Genomic DNA, 21,709 nt, shown 5'->3' on the forward strand with positions numbered 1-21,709 from the left:
TAAGTATAGCTACAACTAGGATTTCCAATTTTGGAATATCTTTAATGTTTGATTAGTGTCTAGATCCACCAGATACCAAATTCTACACAATTGTGAACATAGTTCAGTGAATCTACAAGATACAAGTTTATTGTTCATTTTTGAAAGAACAGAAATAAAAGCACTAAGGAGACACACTTGTCTTTTACCCAGTGAATGACACTAAAGACTAGAGGAAAATTCTCAATCATTTATTAATAGAGAGGAGTTCAAAGTCTCTTTTCTACTCTTTGATAATACTAATTTTTTTAAATTTGATTTGATAGGTACATAATGTTAACTATTTCATAATAAGAGGAAAAAAGAATTTGAAATAAAATTGTTTTCCACAAACAAGCTAGCAAAAATACAAAATATTCAATGTTACTATAGAGGGTTAAAATAGATCAAAGTAAAAATTAGAATTGGCAAATGAATTTGTGAATTCAAACACATTCCTTATTTACATTCCTTATTTCTATCAGTAAAATTACAAACATTTAGGCAGATAGAAAATCTTTTAAAATATATGATTTTCAAAAGAAGTTTTAGTGTATTAATTCCATCCTACTGTCTTTATTGAATATAAAAAATGTTGTTACCTATGGAATATTTGGCCTTGAATCCCACATGAGTAGAACTGTTGTCAGTCTGGAACCGCAAATACATCACCTCCCTGGAAGACAACTGATTGTTGGGCAAGGAGCTCCCACAGAATTTGGAAAGTATTGGTGCATTTGAATCAGATCCATCTCTCAACTCAAGATAATTAGAAGTGCAGCTAATATAGAAAGAAAATTCTGTTTACCATACAAAGTCAATGACTTCACATATTTTGATAACAAAAATCTCACTAACATTCTCTGACCTCATTACTGAATCATTTCTGTAGCAAAAGACAGGAAGACAGAGCATCTTAAGTGTTGTGCCACTTCACATGCTGTATATTTTCCCTAATCATAACACATTGTTTTAGTCAGTAGCTCAAAGGTAGGTTTTACATGTACCATTTGAAGAATATTTACTTGCTTTCTGTATTTTTAATTCCTTGTACAAACATAGACATCATTATCACATTATCCCTTAGGAATTTCAAAAAAAAACAAAACTCAAGCATTTCCTCTTATCTGATAGTATGACACATATCACATAAGAAAGATGAACTCTCCATCTATGTGAGCTAATGGACTGTTTTAGCTAGAATTTTCTGGGTCCATAAAAGAAGGAAAATACACTTCTTGAGATAGCCAATCAGCCAACCATGCAGGGTGATGGGGGAATGGCGTGATATATCAGGTGTGCAGGAAAGTAAGCAAATGTTCTTCTAAGTTTCACACCATGCATACAATTGTGCAAATGTACACATGCTTTTGTTAAATGAAGAGAAAAATACAGGTTTTTTCCAGTTCATGTAACTATCCTCTTTGTGTTCAACACAGTAAGACCTACTCTTGGCTTTGTAACACTTTAAGGATTCTTATTAAATAGGTGCTGGGAAACTGCACTTGCTTTGTCCTGTTGCTGACATTAGTGTCTCCTGCTATTATATAATACAAATGCCTATTTTCTAAACACATATATTTACCATTTATGGTACCGAGTATGAAGCTAAGCAAATAAATATTAATCTATCAGGCATACTGTATGTTCCCTAAGGGAGGAAATACAAGTAACAAATCTCAAACCTTCATCCTCTGGGACCTATGTGGGATGTGCCTAGGGTCACAAAGGACACTCTGTGAACATTATCTGCTCAGCTGACAGTAGAGCTACTGTCAGGCAGTGTTTCAGACTTGAGACATTAAGCATTTCCTTTCTCTGTCCCTAGATTCCCTATGCATTATATGTTGCTGAGGAAAGAAAAGAAGTTGTTTTGAGACATGACAGCTAAAGAATACTAACTCTGTGTAGGAGGAAAATTAAATGGAGGTGACCTACTTGGGTGTTACTTCAATATTGAATTGATCTTCGAACTGCAGCCTTATGAGCTTTCCAGGAGGAGCAGCTAAGAGCCAAATGCAATCAGCATTCTGGGGATAATTATCAGGATGGTTGGGGGAGGTCACATATCCAGCAGAATCTGTATCATGGATGTAGATGTTGCCCCCACAGGCTGTCAGGAAACACAGTTAAATCAATCCACAGTCTGGAGGAAAGCACTGTCACTTTTTCAAGACATTTATCAGTATTTCTGTTCTCAATTGCCTGCATTTGAAATTATGCTCATTTTCTTTCTTTTTTTTTTTTTTAAAGATTTATTTATTTATTCATACAGAACTGGGGTACAGGCCAGAGATGCAGAGGGTGAGAGGATTCACCAGAGACAGTGGGGTACAGAACAGGCAGATCGACGAAGTACACTGCTGAGGGGAGCAGTGGGCGGGTCAGGAGAGGTCTGCCTCGCCATGTGGATCTCCTCCGGGGCAGGCAGGGATCGTACTCATGCGAAGTGGCTTAAGCTTCTCAGTGCAGTGCTTTTAACCCGCTGCGCCACCAGAGAGGGCCCTCTTTCTTTTTTTTTTTTTTTAAAGATTTATTTATTTATTCATACAGAACTGGGGTACAGGCCAGAGATGCAGAGGGTGAGAGGATTCACCAGAGACAGTGGGGTACAGAACAGGCAGATCGACGAAGTACACTGCTGAGGGGAGCAGCGGGCGGGCCAGGAGAGGTCTGCCACGCCATGTGGTCACCTCTGGGGCAGGCGGGAATCGAACTCATTTGGAAGTAACTCAAGCCTCTTAGTACTGTGCTTTAACCCACTGCGCCACCAGGGAGAGCCTCATTTCCTTTTTAGGAAAATAAATCCTTAATTTTGTAATTGAGATACTTATCCAGTGTGTCACCTTCAAATATGCCAAATCATATGTTCTCTTTTGGAAATTTTATATTTCCTTGAATTCAACAAATGCACAGAGCCAGCAGAACATTATGAAAGCATTAAAACACATCAACCACTCAGATAAGTTTGTAAATGTGCTAACACTTATAGCTGCCCACTGACTATACATTAAAAAGGATGATGTTTCAGAGGTGGGGAGGCGCATGTTTAAAAGTGTAGGTAGTTATATATTTGTACAACTCTGTGGGCATTTGTTCATTGTATTTCTTCAGAATTTGGGTGGATTTGCAGAGCAAGAAATAAACAGCATGAATGCATTAGTTTTTGCAAGAAGAGAAATAATACTTTATATGCTTTTCTAAAAAAGCCAAAATACTTTCCGTTTTATCAACAACCATTTGTTGGCCATCACAGCAAATAAATCAGACAGGAGTAGACTGGATACTGATCTTGCCAATAAAATTAACCTGTTAAAAGATTTAACCTCACAGACACCAGATCTAATCAATTCTATTGACATTTACTTCCACTGTCATTAAGCCCTTTATGGTCATAGCCTCAATTTTTTCATTACTCAGAATTCTGTCATCTTTGAAACCCTAAGTTGCAAATTTTCATAACTGAATTTGACTCCCTTGCTTTTAGTCCTCCCTTCAGACAATGCTTGTAAAATGCTGCTATTTGAAATTTGACCTATTCTTTAAAAAACTTTCTTCTCTAATCACAACATACTGCTTAAAGTTCTCATTTAGTAAGAAAATGGAATAAATCAAATGAGTCCTCCTATATTTGTTATCCAGTATTTGTTACCACCCTTAATACTTAATTTGCATTTCCACCTGCCTTTATTTGCATTTCTATAGCCTTTATTTCTTCATTCTGTCCTCTCCTTCCCTCCCCTTCTCTCCCCCTCTTCCTACAGCACTCACCTTTCCATATGTCAACCATTCAATTTCCAGGCATTTTCCTGATTCCTCATCACTCCTTTTTCTCTCATTCCTCCTTTTGTCCAAGTCACTACTTGCCTCATGTTTACATACACAAAAACATTTATCAATCTTAATTTTATATACATGGAATTTGACATGATCTCCCTTCTTTCCAGGTTGTTCCTCAGTTTCTTGCACATTAAACCTTCCACCTCCTTCTTTTATCTCTCTTAGGATTATTTCTTTGGTTGATAAGTGCTTCTTTCCAGGACTTGCCTGTTGTTGCTGGAGAACCCATGAATTCCTGTTTAAGCCCTTATCCTCTCAATCTAAATAGTTCTCTGATTAATGTCATCCTTCTTTGTGAGACAAACTATACCAAGAGAGTTAGTGACAAACAGATATTAATATTTGGTCTATTTATTTATTTCAGTCTTCTGACTTCAAGACTTGTGATCAACAGCCTACTAGAGATCTATGAGAGGTCTGATTCTAAGATTTCAAAGTGACCAGGTCTAAAATTGATCTTATTTACTCACCATGCAGAGTAGCATGTGAGTGAATAATAGTGTCACCTCACCTCATTAACTCTGGATCCATACTCACTACCTTAATTTTCCCCTATATTACTTTTGAAAATATAATGTATTGCATACCTTATTTATTATCTGTATTCCTAAAATTAAAATTAAGCTCCACGATGGCATGGATTTCATTCATGTATATTAGAACTTGAGGCAAATTTTTAATAAATGCTCTGAAGTGCATAAATCCACCCAGCCAGAAACCTAGGGGTTAACTATTGTTCTTTTCATTTCTTCCCTCCCCTCCTGCATCTAATTGGTCTCCAAACACACTCAAGTCTGTATTTAGACTATCTCTCACAATGCTGTTTCTTCTACAGTCTTACTGTTATTACTTTAGCTGAGGACATTATACTTTTTTCCTGAATTACTCTGTCTCCTGGTATCTCTACCTCTTGTCTTCCCCTTCCAATGTGTCTTCAGTGCTGTAGCCACACCAATATTTCCAATTTGATTATAACGTTCATACTTTGCATTAAAATCATTCAGTGCCTCTGCCCCTAACTCCTTGGAGTAGCTTCCACAGTCTTTGGCATTACGATTTCCACTTACTTCATCGCTGTTCTATTTAACCTTTTTTTGAACCTATTCCCCAACAATAATGAATTCTTTCAAATCCCTGGCCATGTCCAAACCATGGAAACTTTATATGTTTATATGTCACATCTTTTCTTCTCTGATTAGCTTATCTGTGTCTACTTCTTCGGAGCTTCCTCTGACCCTGTAAGTCAGACTAGGTGTGTCTCATATTTGGTGACATGGCTACTACTGCCCTCCATCACACCTCTTTAGCATACCATGTTCCCACTGTGCCTTTGTTCTCTGACTCCTCCTCTCCACTGTGAATGCCTTGCCACAACCTGGTAGTTTGTGAAGCTCTTAGTAATTGTTTAATACTCAATGAGTCATTGATTATAAAAAGCACTGACATAGAAATACCAATTGTAAAGAACAAATATCTCAGGAGAAATATGGTATAAAATGAGAGGAATTTGCCATCAAAAGCTATTCATGGAATAATAACACGTGTTAGAGCTCAGAAATGGGCTTGGCACAGAGGTAAGTATGGTACCAAGGCAAATGGAGGAGGTAGAAAGTTGACTACAACTAGGCAAAAAATGGTTGAATTAGTAAGTCAGAAGAAACAAGACTGATCACAATGTAATCAGTAATTTCAAACCCAGTAATAGGTTTTGAAATTAAAAAGTCCTTTTGCCTAATACTAACTGCAGAAAGGTGAGTAAAATGGTCATCCCATTCTCTCACGAACAGAGGGTCTACAAAGGAATAAAAGAGTTACAGTGCTTGCAAACAGATTCTGAATTACCACTAAATGTTGACTTTAAATCTACTTACTAGACAAAAGCACTATTGCTATAAAGTCTTAGTACCATTTTAAAATTTAATGCAATTACCATTCTTACAATGTTTCTATAGTCTAAGGAATTTCAGGGGATCATTAAGTTCAATTTATACTTATGAAGAATTTCAATTTTTATTTACTTCTTGATGTGTGGACTGAAAAAAATCTCTCACTTTACTTGTCTGAATAAATAGAATAGTATTTTTCTTAAAAAGTAGTCATTATAAGTTAATTAATGCATCAAGTGAGCAGTGTTTGTTAGTAGGTAGTTATTCTTGTTAATGTTATTTCTCTAAAATCTGAAGAGATTTAGAATAAAGAGAAATATGAAGAGAAAACTACATATCGTTCTTTAAATCTTTTGAAACAAGGAAGAACAAGTATTTGCTAAAAAAGTATATGCATTATTCCAAGTAAAAATACTTACCTAAACTCTTTGCCTCATATTTGATCTTGAACCCTTGCCCTTCATAACTGTTATCAGAAATAAACTGAACAAACATTTGATTATCTGAGGTAAACAGAGTGGTTGCAGGACGATTGCCACAAAAACGGCCATTTCCTTCATGGGCTCCCAAGGGTGGGGAATGGATATCAGGTCCATTTTTTAACTGGAAAGATAAATTAAAATTGCATAAATTCATTAATATTGAGAAAGATGAAGTGTATATTGATGCATATCCCTGAAGAGAAAAATCATCATTTTATCTACTGAATGACATCTGCACAGAAAGTAATTACAAAAATGTAGCAAGCAAGACCTACCACCAAGTAATCCCCCTGGTTGCAAAAAGAATCTCCATTTGGAATCTGGAAGGGCTGTTCAAAATGGGCAGCGATGGTCAGACCATTCTGAACTAGGACATGCCAAGAGCAGTTCAGGTTGGGAGAGTAGTTGTCTGGATAATTGGGTGATGTTATAATCCCTCTGTCTGCATGCAAATACCCACCACAACCTTCAAAAAGAAAACAGAGGTAAGTTATTTAAATGAAATCAGCTATTGGATTTTTTTTTTTTTTTGGTAACATTGGCTTATGGAAGTGAAAACTGACTGCCTAATTCCAAAGTCCATTCTCTGAAACAACCATGTAGCATGACTCTTTTGAGTGTGAAGATAACTTCTCATCTACTCCATAAAATATATAATAGTGAAGGAAATATTAATTTTAATGCCTACTTGAGAATCTACTTTAAAATTCTAGTTTTCAGTAAAAAAGCATGAATCTGGTGATAGTCTATGTTTCATAGACTGCTTCTTTAATCTAGTTTGGATGGAAAGTTATGGTTGGGCTTTACATTTTATTAAGTTTTGAAAGTCTTAATCATGCTACATATGACAGTCTCCTATATATTGTGCACATTCTTTAACTCATCAAAATTCATATTTCCAACAAACTCTCCCTGACAACATTTGTCAGGGATTATTTCAACCAAGGAATGTATGAAGGTATCTTCTCTTTACTCAGACCAATTATTCCTTAGATTAGCCATGAGTCTGATTTATTGCTCCTATGAAGTTGGGGATATATGCCCTCTGCTAGTTCCCAACCTCCTGCTAGGCTGAAAATTGTCCAGATCTCATTCTCATGCCCACCATGAATATACACACGCCCTTTGAGAGAAAGATGCTCTATCCAGAGATCTGAAACCAGAGAACTTCTGCACATTTGACCACAGGATTTTTGTTTTGTTTTGTTTTTGCTGTTTTAATGTTAGGCATTCAAAACCTGATCTAAAGATAGCTCTACCTGGTGTTCTGAACTCTAAGCTGTGACCTAGCAAGCAAAAATGAGCAGAGTATATTAGGGAGAGAGAAAGAGACTGAATCAAGGTGAGATGAGATTAAAAGTAAAAAACTACTTGAACATATTACTCTTGTGTAAAGATGCATTAAATCCTGCCCTGGAGACACTTAAGTCAGAGGTGAATCGGATCAACATGTACTCTCCAGTAGATCGGATAGGCCCAGGGATCTCTTTGCCACAGAGGACTGCTAGCCGTTCAGCCATGTTATTATCTCCTATGAAAAAGGAGAATGAACATCAATGTGGAAATATAAAACCTTTAAATATCCTACATCAACATTAAGAATCTGCTGAGGTGGCTCACACATTTTCCCCTGAACAGCACCATAACTACCAGATAATGAGATTCATAAATACAAGGACACTCCAGGATCACACCATGCTCCATTTCCTAATCACCTGCCTTTTCTTTTACCCTTTCTAAAAATTGGCTAACAGTTCTTCCTGATGCTGAAACACAGACTCAGAGTAAATAGGGTCAGAATGTGACTGAAAACTCATGCTGATGTGTATGATAGACTGAGCTAAATTATAAATTACTCTGATTGCTGAAGGTTAAGTACTGTTCTTCAGCCTCAGAACCTACACTAAAGTTATAAGTAGTTTTCTACGTGTTAAGCACTATTTATACCACCCTTTCTACAGTTTTAGTGAGTTTTAAAAAAGAATTGTTTACTTTTCATTTGTTTATTGTTATTAATTTTGCTACTAGAAGAACATACTTACATCTACATGTCAAGGATAAAAAGACACACTGAGGAAATATGCCCTTCCAGGAAGAGATACAGACAGGAACTGGGACTCCGCGTGGTTATTTTACTTTTTGCTTCACTATGACACTCGTTTCAATAAAAGCAACTATACCAATCAAAGCCAGAATGGAGCAAGAGGATTATAAAAGATTATATTCTTTGGCTTTGAAAATGCATCGTTCTTTTCCTAACACAGAGATTAAATGAATTCTAATTTATAAAAAACAAAAACAGAATATGAGACATGAGGAAACTTGTCTTTTAACACAATTAGCAAAATGAATCCCTTTTGATATTGACACTACCTAAAGCTATTATTGACTATTTTAAAGACAAGTTATTTTTTTTTATTTATTACAAAAGTTTATTTTTACATCATTTTGCACATTTTTTTTTTCCATCTCAATTATAATCCCCACGGGTTTCCCGTCACCAAATCACCCGTGCCGTGTGCCACCACCATAATCCCATGAATTTCCCTCCCCCCCCCGTTTTTGATCCCATTCCCCACTCCACCCCCACAAAATGTCTCTGGTATATGGTTGTTCATTATTTTTGTTATTTTCTTGCCTGGTCCATTATACTCCTGCTATGAGTGAAACCATCCGGTATTTTTCTTTCTCTTTCTGGCTTATCTCACTAAGCATGATCTTTTCCAGCTCCATCCAAGTTGCTGCAAAAGACATGTGTTTCTCTTTTTTGGTTGCTGAGTAATATTCCATTGTATATATGTACCACATCTTTTTTATCCAGTCATCTACTTTTGGGCATTTGGGCTACTTCCATGCTTTTCCAATTGTAAATAAAGCAGCAATAAACATGGGGGTACAAGTATCTTTTTCAATCAGTGTTTTTGTGAAAGACAAGTTACTTTTAGCTTCCAAATTATTTAATGAAAATGATATTTAACCTACAGAAGAGTTTCCATAAGATGATACATGACATTTTCATTCATCAAGGTCATTTTTTTTTTTTGTAATACAAAATCTGCACACTTACTGTCTCCTAAATTTGTGCTTGTGTGTATGTGGTAGGGGGAGGCTCTGAGAAACAGTTTGCATTTTTCATGTTTCAATTCATGTACAATAAATGTCACCAACCTTCTCACACCTGTGAGAATTACCCATATAGAAAAAAATACTTGCTAGCATGAAAGTAGAGAAAAGGAACTTCTGACACTATTGGTGGTAATGTAAACTGGCATGGCCACATGGAAAGCTATGTGAAGGGCCCTTAAAACACTAAAATGGATCTACCGTATGACCCAACAATTCTACTCCTAGTACTTGCCCAAAGAGCACAAAAATAATAATTTGAGTGGAAACCTGCATGCCTAGATTTACTGCTGCACTGTTAACATTGGCCAGGAAATGGAGGCAATGTAAATGACTCAAAACAGAAGAATGGATCAAGAAGATACGGACTACCTTCTCTGCCATAAAAACATCCACTCTTGCCATTTATGGCAATATGTGTTAGGATGGAAGGGATTATGCTAAGTAAAATAAGGTAAAGGAAGAAACACAAATACCAGATGGTTTCACTTATTTGTGGAATGTAGAGAAACCAAGCAAAGGGTTTGTCAGACAATGACAAACCTTCAAAGCTGACCATAGATCTGAGGCATCCAAGAGGGGTGATACCAGGAGAGGGAAGAGCACATTGGCCTATGACTAAAGCTACCAGGGTCTGTGTGCAGTAGTAGTGTGGAAACAAGAGATCCAAGAGTGATTATTGGGGCTTTGGTGGTGACTGTGGTGAAACAACATACTTTTGGAGAGGTCTAAACTTATATGCCTAAGAAATATACCATGAAGTAAATCAGCATTACCTCAATGAATATAACTTCAGGGGAAAAAAATGTTATTTTTTGTGATTATAAATGGAATGGAATGTCTACAAATGCAAGACACTTTAAAAGGCTTACTTTGGGGGGGGGGGTTCTGATCTCAGAAGACTTTTTTTTATAGTACAAATGTTTAACATTTTTTACACTTACTATCTTCATTATGTTATTTTGCTCACATTTCCCTTCAACTTGCTTTTAACTTTTTCTCCAATTAACTGTATCACAAAATCATGAACTTCAACAATGTAGTTTTGCATATGTGTATATTTTACATTTCATAAGACTGTGTAGGATTTACTGATTTTGACTTACTTTCTATACCTTAATGAATTTTGCCTGATAAGAAGTACTCTCTGTAAATAATTATTCATTAAGTAACTGATTAATTGTTTGATAAATCAATGTTGTTTGTTCTTCCCCACAGTATCCATAGTAAATATTGGAGTATTTCTATAACTTTCCATAACCTCAATATATTGATGGGATGATAGATGAACCTTATCTGTAAAGAGAAGGGCTAATGGGAAAATACGCCTATATATGGTATTCTAGATGGTATTCTGGTGATTCTCTATAGTCCTGCTCACTTTAGAAGTATGGAAACTGAGAGCTGAAGATTGCTAGTAGTTGACATTTTTTAAGCCACACTTTGTACCACTATTTATTCCTTTGAGTGTCCTACACGTAATATTTTGTCTTCACAATAACAGATTATGTGGTTATTATTATCATTAGTTTGTTGTTTAAAAAAAACTGTCTTAAAAAAGATACATAACTTGCTGAAAGGTATAGAATATAAATATTAGTCAGGATAAAAACCATAGCTAATTAACACTAAATGCTCTACCTATGTTATTAAATGACTTATTTAAGGTTATAAAGAAAGTACATTTCAGATCTATGAATAGATAAAAAGACTACTGATTTGGATGCATAGTTTTCTTTAAAAAAAAAAAAAACAAACTTTTCTATACCCATTGTAATTTCAACAGACCTCAGTTCAGGGGAATCTTTGGTATGCAAAATTTTTTGGAACACAGTCTGGAAAAGACTGATTCAGTTTTGAACTATGAAAATAACTCTACAAAATGAAAAAGCAGGTGGGGGTAGTGATTCAGCTCTTTCAGGAAGGCTGCAGGGTTCTTTCTGGGTTGGCCAAGGAATGTCCAGTCATCATAGGACCCAAGGCGAAGGGCCAAGGGTGTGTGATGACCAGTGAAGTACTTTATAAGCAGGGATGGTTGTGACCAATTGGCTTTAGATATTTACTTCAGAATGTCACACGCTTCTGGTACCCAGAGACAAAAAACTGATCAGACAATGAACAAATAACTCAAGTGGGACTTAAAATGGATGGGTACTCACATTGTTAGTAAGAAAAAGGAGTCATATAAGACTGATTTTATTTTTCACCTCAGTTCATGTATATGATTAATTTTAAGTTATATATAGATATATATATTAATTTTAGCTTATATATTAACTAACTATAAATATAGATCTAGATCTAGATATAGGTTATATATAGATATAGCTGAGAAATATTAGAGTCTGATGACTAAGTCACAGGATCTAGAGCCAGATCCAGTTTCAAATTCTTCTCTAAATACTTTCACTTCTTTTGCCCTTACACTGTGTTATTTCTTATTGAGGTAATATAGGTTTGTATACTGTGTGAGGTATAGGTTCATACCTCTTAAGACACATGTTACCATACAAACCACCAAAACAATACTTTGATTGATCTGGCATATACCACAGATGGTTGAGTTTTCTCAAGTAGATCTGTGTCACAGTAAGTTCACTTTCATTCTGTAAAAAGGATATGATAAAACCTTCCAGAAATATTTCTATCCAAATTGGTATCTAAATAAAACTATTCTGAATTCTGCATCAACAAAATGTGAGTACTTTTGCTAGAGAGCTTTAACTTCATTATTTTCCCTGATCCTCATGACAGATCAGATATTAGTTTCTTTTTTACAGAAAATAAAATAGACTCGAGGTCATTTAGTGACATGTTGAAGATCACACAGAAGAGAAAAATGGACAGTTTAGTTTCCTGGGTTTGAAATTCCAAGAAAAATTATTGATGGAACAAATATCAATTCAATAGAAAGTGATTTCTTAAATAACAGCTATAATTTACATTTGATGTAGATTTTTAAAAATTTCTTCCCTTCCTAGTTTGAACACTTGGACTGTGTGTGCAAGGATACACATTTCAAAACATGATTAACTATAAATTTTAACATCCATAGGAATACCTTGATATGAGGAAAGATGATAGTTCTTCTGGGAGATGTGCTGATAGTTGAATTGTTGATAAAAAATAAGGGATAAGTTCTGGTTTATCATCTCATCTAATGTATTTGTATTGTACTGATTTGTCTTTATTTAGTGTCTAATCTCAACAGACAGAAAGTAAAACATTGCTACCATTGATTTTTCTCTCTATACTTAGAATGAGTCTAAGTTTGAGGGACTAAATAAGACAAAACTTGCATGCTATCAACTTGTGAACCAAAAGCAAATACTTATTGGATTTGTCCACAAAATGAGTTGAAGTATTTTCATTATTTTCACAAATTTAACAATTGGGGAATTTCTCATTTCTCATAGAAATTAAGAAAAACCATAATACTCATCCTGCATTCCTAGCCACTGCCTCTTTAATGGTTTTCCAGTTTAACGCTTCACTAAAATCTTACCTGCCATGTAAACAGACACTTGGGATTACAATATCTTTATCACTAAGAGCAGTGGTTCTCAGTCTTTAGAGACCACCTCGAGGTGGAGATGAGGGCCAGGCAAGTGAAACATTCACATTATAGGCAATATTTAGGGAGCTATCAATGTTTTCTGAAATCAAAATAAGCATTTCAGTGCAATATTTTAAAAATTGAAATGTAATATAAAATTATACAGATATCAAAATTAGAAATAAAGGTAGGCTCTGACTACACTGTGCACAATCTTGTCTATTTTCCTCATCCTAACTCAGCCCTGCCTGGAGGGGTTTTTATTATTCTTTATTATTGAGGCAACATAGGTTTACAACACTGTATGCTTCAGAGGTATAGGATCACACTCTATCATCCATACTGGCTCCCACAGTCCTCCACTGTAGTCCACTGCACACCCTCACACTCTGCTGTCCCAGCATTCCTTCGATAGCTTTGATTCCTCAGTCAGATGTCAATTAAATACTTCCCTAGCATTCTTCCGAAATTGTAGCCAACTCTAGCATTTGGTACCTTTACTGACTTCTGTGAAATCCCATGCAAAATTGAATAAATAAGTATTACTATAATTGAATGTAAATAAATTGTGTCAAGTTTAAAACTGGTAGGTTTTTTTTTTTAATTTCTTACCATCTATTACCACAAGTTTATCATAATCACATGTTCTATGAGATTCGATGTCCATGGAAAGAATATTGAGTTCCACAGTAGAATCAGGAGCTTGGATAAGCCATGAACAGTCAGCATTATTACTGTAGCTTTCAGGCCAGAGTGGGGAAAAAAGAAAGATGGGTGTATCTCCGGTCCTCAGGAATCCACCACAAGCACCTAGAGAATGAAAAACAGTATCTTTGAAATACCACCAATGGAAAATTTACAAGCACTGTCACCTTCAAGTGGCCACCTATTCTGAAATGGAACAATTCAAATAATTTTTTAAAGAAATCTGTACTGTATTAAACCCACTGAGAGCGGTGATTTCCACAATTTTTTGTGTGTAAGAAACACATATTGTATTTTATTTTTCCACTTTTATTCATTTACTATTTGTTAAGCATGAAGTAACTGGATAAGTACTCCATTAAATGGACATGCTTCATTAAGTTTTCACCAGTTTTTGACATTTGGGTTGTTTCCCACTTTTCATTATTCTGAATATTGTTTCCATGAGCATTTATGTGAAAATGTTTTAGACATATGTTTCAATTCTCCTAGATATATAAATAGGATTTATATTTTTAATATAAATACATGTAATTTTCGTTTTTCTTTTTCTTTTCCTTTGGGTAGGAAAACTAAGCTATCAGCAAGTTCATCGAGTCTATTTAGTGCTTTCAAATCTGCCATTGTGGCCCTCCAGTCAATTTTTATTTTAGTTCCTGAACCTTTAAATCCGAGAATTTCTAGCTGGCTGTCTTCTTTATAGTAACAGCTATCCTTTTGTCAATAAGCTCTATTTGATAACACATGATTCCAGATTTTCCTTTAATTTTTAGACTTAGTTACTTTTTGCTAACATATTTAAATTAGGTAACATAAAGTCTGACAGTAAGCATAACACCTTGGCTATCTCCAGCAGTTTTTTTTTTTAAAGATTTGTTTATTTATGCATATAGAACTGGGGTACAGGCCATAAGTGCAGGGGCAGTGAGAGGATTCACCAGAGACAAGAGACAGAGTGGGGAGCAGAACAGGCAGATCGACAAAGTACAATGCTGAGGGGAGCAGCGGGCGGGTCAGGAGAGGTCTGCCGCTCCGCCATGTGGGTTATCTTTGGCTGAAGTGGCTTTAGCTTCTTACTGCTGTGCTTTAACCCACTGTGCCACCAGAGCGGCCCCACCAGCAGTTTTTATCAATTGCATTTTTTCCTTTATACATACATATTTTTCTATTTCTTTGTTTGTTTCAGGATTTTTGCTTGAAAACTGGACAATTTAATACAATGTGGTAACTAGATATCAACCCTTCTCTCTAGCTTGTTACTGCTATTTTAACTTCTGTGCTTTAATTCTGTAATGTCTGTATTCAGTTTTGAGTGCAGCCATTGAAAGCCTGTGTTCAGGTTAGTGGTGAATCACAATTAGACAAACAGTTCTTTCAATGCCTTGAAACAATAATTCTCTCAGTATTTTCTTGGGGATTCTGTACGTGACACGTTAGGTAGAGCATTTGCCTGTGAGTCTCTACCAGCTTACAACTCTGCCTTATTCTTCACTCACTTATTCTTCACTGCACAGAGCTTCCTCATAGAGGTGAAAAAGTGAGCCCATCTTGGGCCTTTTCTTAAGCATGCACCCAGCCCTACACATGTGAGCAGTTTTCTAGAATCCCAACAATCATGCCAAAGTTTTTCAAAGTCCCCTACAGATTTCTCACTCTTCAGTTTTCCCTTTTACATTTTGGTCAGCCTTACCTTAGCCACGAGTGCTATCACTACCACAGGGTTGTGGTGATAAACAATTACAACCAATTACTTTCAACAAACACTGTAGGGGTAGGGCTATTGGCACAACATGTCAAACAAAGATATATCCCAATAATGGGTCTTTTCTAAGAAGATAAATCAAATAATGGAAATTCTTCAGGGATGTTTTCTTAAACTCCAAGCCTGCCTTACCTTTTCCAGTGGACCTAAGCTACAGTTTTCACAGATACAATAGTTGTGAGGTTAGTAAAAGGCTATTACAAAGTTGGTGCAGGGGAAGAAACAGTAATAGAGAACATTAGCATGCTCTCGCTAAGACACAGCCATTTTTCTTGGCTTACATAAATCCATTTCCTATAAGGAATTTCATTTTATTACCAAACTCACCTGTAGCAATGGTAGGTAAAGGTCCATTTACCAAAGAGTCATTCACTGCAAGCCACTCCAGAAGGAATCCTTTCCCTGAGACTGAAGAGTCAGAAGAAAACTGAAATGTCAAAGAACTTCTAGTGGAGATAAAAGATTCCGTCTGGGTACCACAGTAAGTTCCAATTAAGCGGGAGTGTGTGCCAAACCCATCGTAAACCTGTATATAAGAAAGACAGTAGAGCGCTGAGTATCATCAATTTGTAAGTTTTTCTTCATAAAAAGAAAACTAAAATCTGTCTTACATTATTACAATATTGTGATAATGGAAAAACAATAGACAAACATTATATAACAGTCTAAAATAGGTGCCATTAAATATAAATGATTACAATTAAGTTAATGCATCTTAAAATTATTTATATAGATTTGATGCAGAACTTTATTAATAAATGTATTTATTCAATATGTGATTTACAGTAAAATTTTTGGGTAGAAGAATAGGCACCAGGAGAGCTATACAACATCACATAATGAATATGCTTTGCAGTTTCTAAAGGAACTTTTATAAACAACCTCCCAACCACTGTTTACCAAAGGAATTAACATGTCTTTAAAATAGCAAGATGAAAGTTTAAAATTCAGGTCAATTTTACCTTAAAAAGCAGAAAAACACAACAATAAAGAAGAAAGGTTTAGTGAAAGAAATTGGACAAAGGGTAAAAATTCAGTTACAGAAGATGAATTATTTTGGTGGTGTAATATATAGTAATGTAATTATAATTAGCAATGCTGTATAGTATACTTGAAATTTGCTACAAGGGTATTAGGTCTCAAGTATTCTTTGTAATCCAACCTCCCAAAAACAAAACAATAATAACCTTGTGAAGTATGAATATGTTAATTTGCTTGGCAGTAGTAACTTTATACTTTAGACATACAGTGTACATCATATAGTACATTGAGTGTACATCAAGCAATATACTTTCAATAATACTTGTCAATTAAACTTCAATTAAAATTGAAAAGGAATGTCTTAATGTTTCTGGAACTGGTATAATAAGGGGGTCTGAATGACACAATTACCGCAATTTTTATATTAATTATTTTTAAACGGCCCTTATTTTTTTTAAATTTATTTTTATTTACCTATGCATACAAGAAGTGGGATATAGGGCTGAGGTATAGGGGGTGAGAAGATTTACCAGCGACAGAGTGGGGAGCAGAAAAGGAAGAACTCTAAAATATATTGCTGAGGGGAAGTATAGACAGGAGAGGTCTGCTTTGCCATGTGGGTCAGCTCCCAGGCCAGGGATTAAACTCATGTCACAGTGGCTGAAGATAGTTTCAGAGTGCTGAGACTTAACCCCTTGTGCCACCAGGGAGACCCTGGCCTTTAAACTTTTGAAACGCTATAAGAATAAACAGGATAATTGGATATAAAAATACAAGAAATTCTAGAGTAATATATACATAACTAAGTTAGATATACTTAGATAAAGCCCAATAGATAAATTACAATAATGCTAAAAAAAATACATCTTAAAAACAATGGAAGATAATAAGGACAATATCAGAATAATCATTGCACAGGTAATCTAGAGGTGTTAATCATAATTTTGGGCATATGAATTGGGGCAAACCATCCCATGTGATTTTCAAATGCTTGAATAAAGAGTAACTTAGATTTACTTCAGCAAGTAGAAATTCACCAAAATTTATAAATCTACATTACACTCAAAACTCACCCGCAATTTGTCATAGTAGCAGTTTTGTGTTGCTTCAATGTCCATCTCCAAGATTCTACCATGGATAATTTGAGATGTGTTCACATTTACTATCCATTGGTAATTGGAGTTGTGGGGGTACTTTCCAGGCCAAAAAGGAGAGGCAATTTTCCCATGACTTCCTACAATATTATCATTGCCAAATACTGGAAGGGAAGCGCAGTCATAAATCAGACTTATGGAGAACAGCTCTTTAATCAAATGAAAGAACAAAAGGCAAAGGATATAGAAAAGGATGGGCTTTTAATTGACTGTGATTTCTTTTCTAAACGCTGAAGGAAATACTACTTTCTTTTTGGTTTCTGCTATCTATTAATTCTTTGAAGAGGGATAATTTTGTGAATGGAATTCTATCTCCTTAGCAGGTTGAATAGTGTGAAAAGAGGCAGTAACTTTCCATGTGAAAATGGGTTCTCAGACTTCAGGGGACATGGGAACATGGAAAGGGGTGGCTACCAGCCCCATTCTCTGATTCTGGTTCACTTATTTTACTTTGTTTTAGGAAAGGGTGGGATACGTTTTTTTTTGTTTTTTTTTTTTTTTTAATTCTGTGAAAGAAATGGAAATTGCTGAACCACATATAGAACACCTAATTATGGAAAAGTTGAGTAAGGAATAAAAATATTTAACAGGTTAGCCTATTTAAGAATACCTGATTACTAAATCTACTTTAAGTTATATTAAATGTTTTTAATTTGAGCAATATAAAGTTTATGACAGTAAATGAAACACATTTAATATAAATATACCAAATATGAACCATCATATATTAGAACATTCTAACATCACAATATAAAAAGTAATTTATTTAGCATTAGGTAGAAACAACTGTGTAAAAAGAATATTAAAACCACTGAGAATGTCCTCAGCTCTTAATGAGACATTCATACAGAACTTCCTCAACTTACAGTGGGGCTATTACAAACCCATTATAAATTGAAAATATCTTGCCAATAATACATCTAATGAACCAAAGACCAAAGCTTAGTCTAGCCTACTTGAAATGTACTGATTATATTGACCTGAACCTACAGTTGGGGAAAATCATCTAACGCAGTCCATATTATAGTAAAGTGCTAAATAGTTCATGTAATTCATTAAAAACTGAACTGGAAGTAGAAAACATAAGGTGGGTAATGAAAACACAAAACAAAATATCAAAAAAAATGTTTGCAACTCCGTACTCTGTATAGCTGGTTGACCGTGAGGTCACCTGGCTGAGCCAAAGCCATGGCTTGTGGTCACTGCCCAGCATCATGACAGAGTATACTGCATGCTGCAAGGCCAGGGAAAGCTTAAAATTCAAAATTTGAAGTCTGGCTTCTGCTGAATATAATTTTTGTACAGTTGTATATTTCAAAATTCCTAAGCCAAACCATCATAAATCAGGAACATCGCCTATATTTACTTGAATAAAGTAATTTACTTTAATAAAATAATTCTACAAAGATAATAAAAATAGTTCTATATGCATTATTGAAAAATATATTGTCCTTTCTAATTTAAGACACTTTTGGGAAACTATCACTAAACTAGCATCAACTTACATTTAGTAAATGTGGCCTGGAAGCCGATACCACTGCCTGAGCCATCGGAGACAAATCGGATCCACAGAATGTGCCCATCAATGGATAAATAGTTGCCAGGGAGGGTGTTCCCACAGTATCGCCCCACCAAATGACCTGTCGCATTTCCTTCCCGGACCTCCACAAAATCCCGACTGCAGTTCTGAGAATCCTCTAGCTGGAACATTCTGAATTAAAAAAAAAAAAAAATCAGAGGGCTTAATTGGCAGAATAACTTTGGGATTATCCTGAATTACACATTGGGTTAGTCTGTTCACTTTTTGTGTTTCCTTTAACTTTAATCACAATGTCTCCCAGCTAACTGAAAATAATTGTTCACTCAAATTTGTTGAAACTTTACAAGAGGTACAAAGTCAGTATGTTGCCTTCAAATTTCTGTTCTAAGGGGAAAATTGGGCATACAGAAAAACTGTATTATACATCAGAATAGCTTAAATGTTATCAGAGCTATACAGTGGTATAAGAACTTTGAAGCAAAGGTATTGTATTGCTCATAGGACTTAATAATATACATTTTTTAAATTTATCTATTTATGCATACAGAAATGGGGTACAAGCAAGAGGTGTAGGGTAGCTGAGAGGATTCACCAAAGACAGAGTGGGGAGCAGAACAGACAGATTGATGAAGTACACTGCTGATGGGAGCAGCGGGTGAGACAGGAGAGGTCTGCCACATAATGTGGATCACCTCCGGGGCCGGGGATCAAACTCACACTGAAGTGGCTGCGGCTCACTTGCAGTGCCACACTTTAACCCACTGAGCCACCAGAGAGGGCCAAACTTAGTAACAATTTAATGAAAAGATTCTTTGAGATAGAAATATAAATACCAACTGTACTTAAGGTACAGAAATGGTGAACAGAGAATGCATACAGATAATGCACACATGCAGAAAGGGTGGGCCAGATTTTGAAATCTGTGAGAGCTCTACTTTGGTTATAATATTGAATATATTTAAGAAAATACTAGGAGAAAAAGCTAGTATGGTAAGATGAGCTAATTTTGGTTGTGCTTAAGTGGCAATTAAAGACATGTGTATTTAATTTCTGAAAAGGTAGTGAAAAATAGGATTTGTATTAATACAGAATGGTGCTCCATGTGGGGCATTTAACATGTATTAAAATCTGCAGTTATGAAATTGGGAAATGGAAGATAGGAAATAAAGTGTACATAATTTGCTTGTCATAAATAACATCAGATGGAATAAGTGGAATGCATAAAAACTACATGAATGATTTTAGGACTTGGCTTTATAACATTTTCAAAGAGGGATTATATGTTCGGACACAAAACAAACCTCAATAATTTAAGAAGACTAAAACCCCACACAACAAGCATCTCTTCTGACCACAATGAGGTGAGAAATCAACTACAAGAAGAAACTGGAAAAACCACAAATTCGTGGCAATTAAAGCAACATGCTACTAAACAATTATTAGGTCACTGAAGAAATCAATGGAAAAATAAAAAATACCTGAATGAAAATATTACATGAGATGTAGCAAAAGCAATGCTAAGAGGGAAGCATATAGCAACACGAGATTATATCAAGGAGCAAGATATAGAAGAACAGAAATCGTTAGAATTAAAAAAAAAAAGAGCTACTGTGTTATTTTTTTAAGTTGACAAATGGGACTACAGCAAACTAAAATGTTTCTGCACAGTGAAAGAAGGAATAATTAAAATGAAAAGGCAGTCTACTGAATGGGAGAAGATATTTGCAAAGATTTATCAGATAAGAGCATACTACCTGAAATAAACAACTAGTACAACCCAACAACACACAATGATAGAATCTGATTAAGAAATGAGCAGAAAATCTAAATAGGCATTTTTTTATCAAAGAAGACAAACAGATGGTCAACAGACACAGGAAAGGATTTCTACATTACTTAACACTAGAGAAATGCAATTCAAAATCACAATGAAATTTCACCTCACACCAGTTTGAATGGCTACTATCAAAAAGTCAAGAAATGAAAATGTTGATGAGAATGTGGAAAAAAAAGGAACGCATAAGCCCTATCAGCAATGTGTATTGGTACTATGGAAATCACTGTGAACATTCCTCAAAAAATTAAAAATAGATCTACCATATCACCCACACCCACTTCTGGGTATTTTTCCAAAGAACATGAAAACTAATTTGAAAATATACAGGCACCCATGTCCACTACAGCACTATTCACACCAAGCATGAAGTCAACTCAAGAGTTTGATGACAGAGAAATAGTTAAAGAGAAGTGGTTACACACACAAAAAGGAATATTACCACACAGCCATAAAAATGATGAAATTTTGCCATTTGTGATAGCATGGATGAATGCTAGGCTTATGCTAAGTAAAATAAATCAAGAGGAGATAGACAAATACCATGTGATTTTATCATTTGTGGAACATAAAGAAACAAATCAAATAAAACAAACCTTTAGACTCTGGTTACCAGAGTGGTAACCAGATGGTAAAGGGAGGTTTGGTAAAGGTAAAGGGATTAATGTAAAGGCAAAGGGATTAAATGGTGGGTATAGCATGAACATATAGTTGTTGAGAAGAGAAACTACACCTGAAGTAAATACAGTTTTATAAACTACCTCAATTAAAGAAATAATGGTGGAAAGGAGGGAAAGAGGGAGACAGAGAGGTTCTAGGAAAGGAAAA

At 35.3% G+C, this 21,709-nt stretch overlaps 1 protein-coding gene across 1 annotated transcript in view; it reads right to left on the minus strand.

Annotated features, from left to right (window-relative positions):
* CUBN (cubilin (intrinsic factor-cobalamin receptor)) overlaps nucleotides 1–21,709 on the minus strand; it is a 207,718-nt gene that overhangs the window by 63,783 nt on the left and 122,226 nt on the right. Inside the window, exons 37-45 of the mRNA XM_004691275.2 lie at nucleotides 19,013–19,218; nucleotides 17,427–17,611; nucleotides 15,700–15,898; nucleotides 13,518–13,715; nucleotides 7,611–7,757; nucleotides 6,502–6,692; nucleotides 6,164–6,347; nucleotides 1,957–2,131; nucleotides 621–799 (exon numbers count right to left, since the gene is read on the minus strand). Of these exons, the coding sequence (XP_004691332.1) occupies nucleotides 621–799; nucleotides 1,957–2,131; nucleotides 6,164–6,347; nucleotides 6,502–6,692; nucleotides 7,611–7,757; nucleotides 13,518–13,715; nucleotides 15,700–15,898; nucleotides 17,427–17,611; nucleotides 19,013–19,218 (1,664 nt within the window). The remainder of the gene's footprint in view (nucleotides 1–620; nucleotides 800–1,956; nucleotides 2,132–6,163; nucleotides 6,348–6,501; nucleotides 6,693–7,610; nucleotides 7,758–13,517; nucleotides 13,716–15,699; nucleotides 15,899–17,426; nucleotides 17,612–19,012; nucleotides 19,219–21,709) is intronic.

This window comes from Condylura cristata, unplaced genomic scaffold (genome assembly GCF_000260355.1).
Source record: "Condylura cristata isolate star-nosed mole 26May11 unplaced genomic scaffold, ConCri1.0 scaffold00030, whole genome shotgun sequence".
Lineage (NCBI taxonomy): Eukaryota > Metazoa > Chordata > Mammalia > Eulipotyphla > Talpidae > Condylura > Condylura cristata.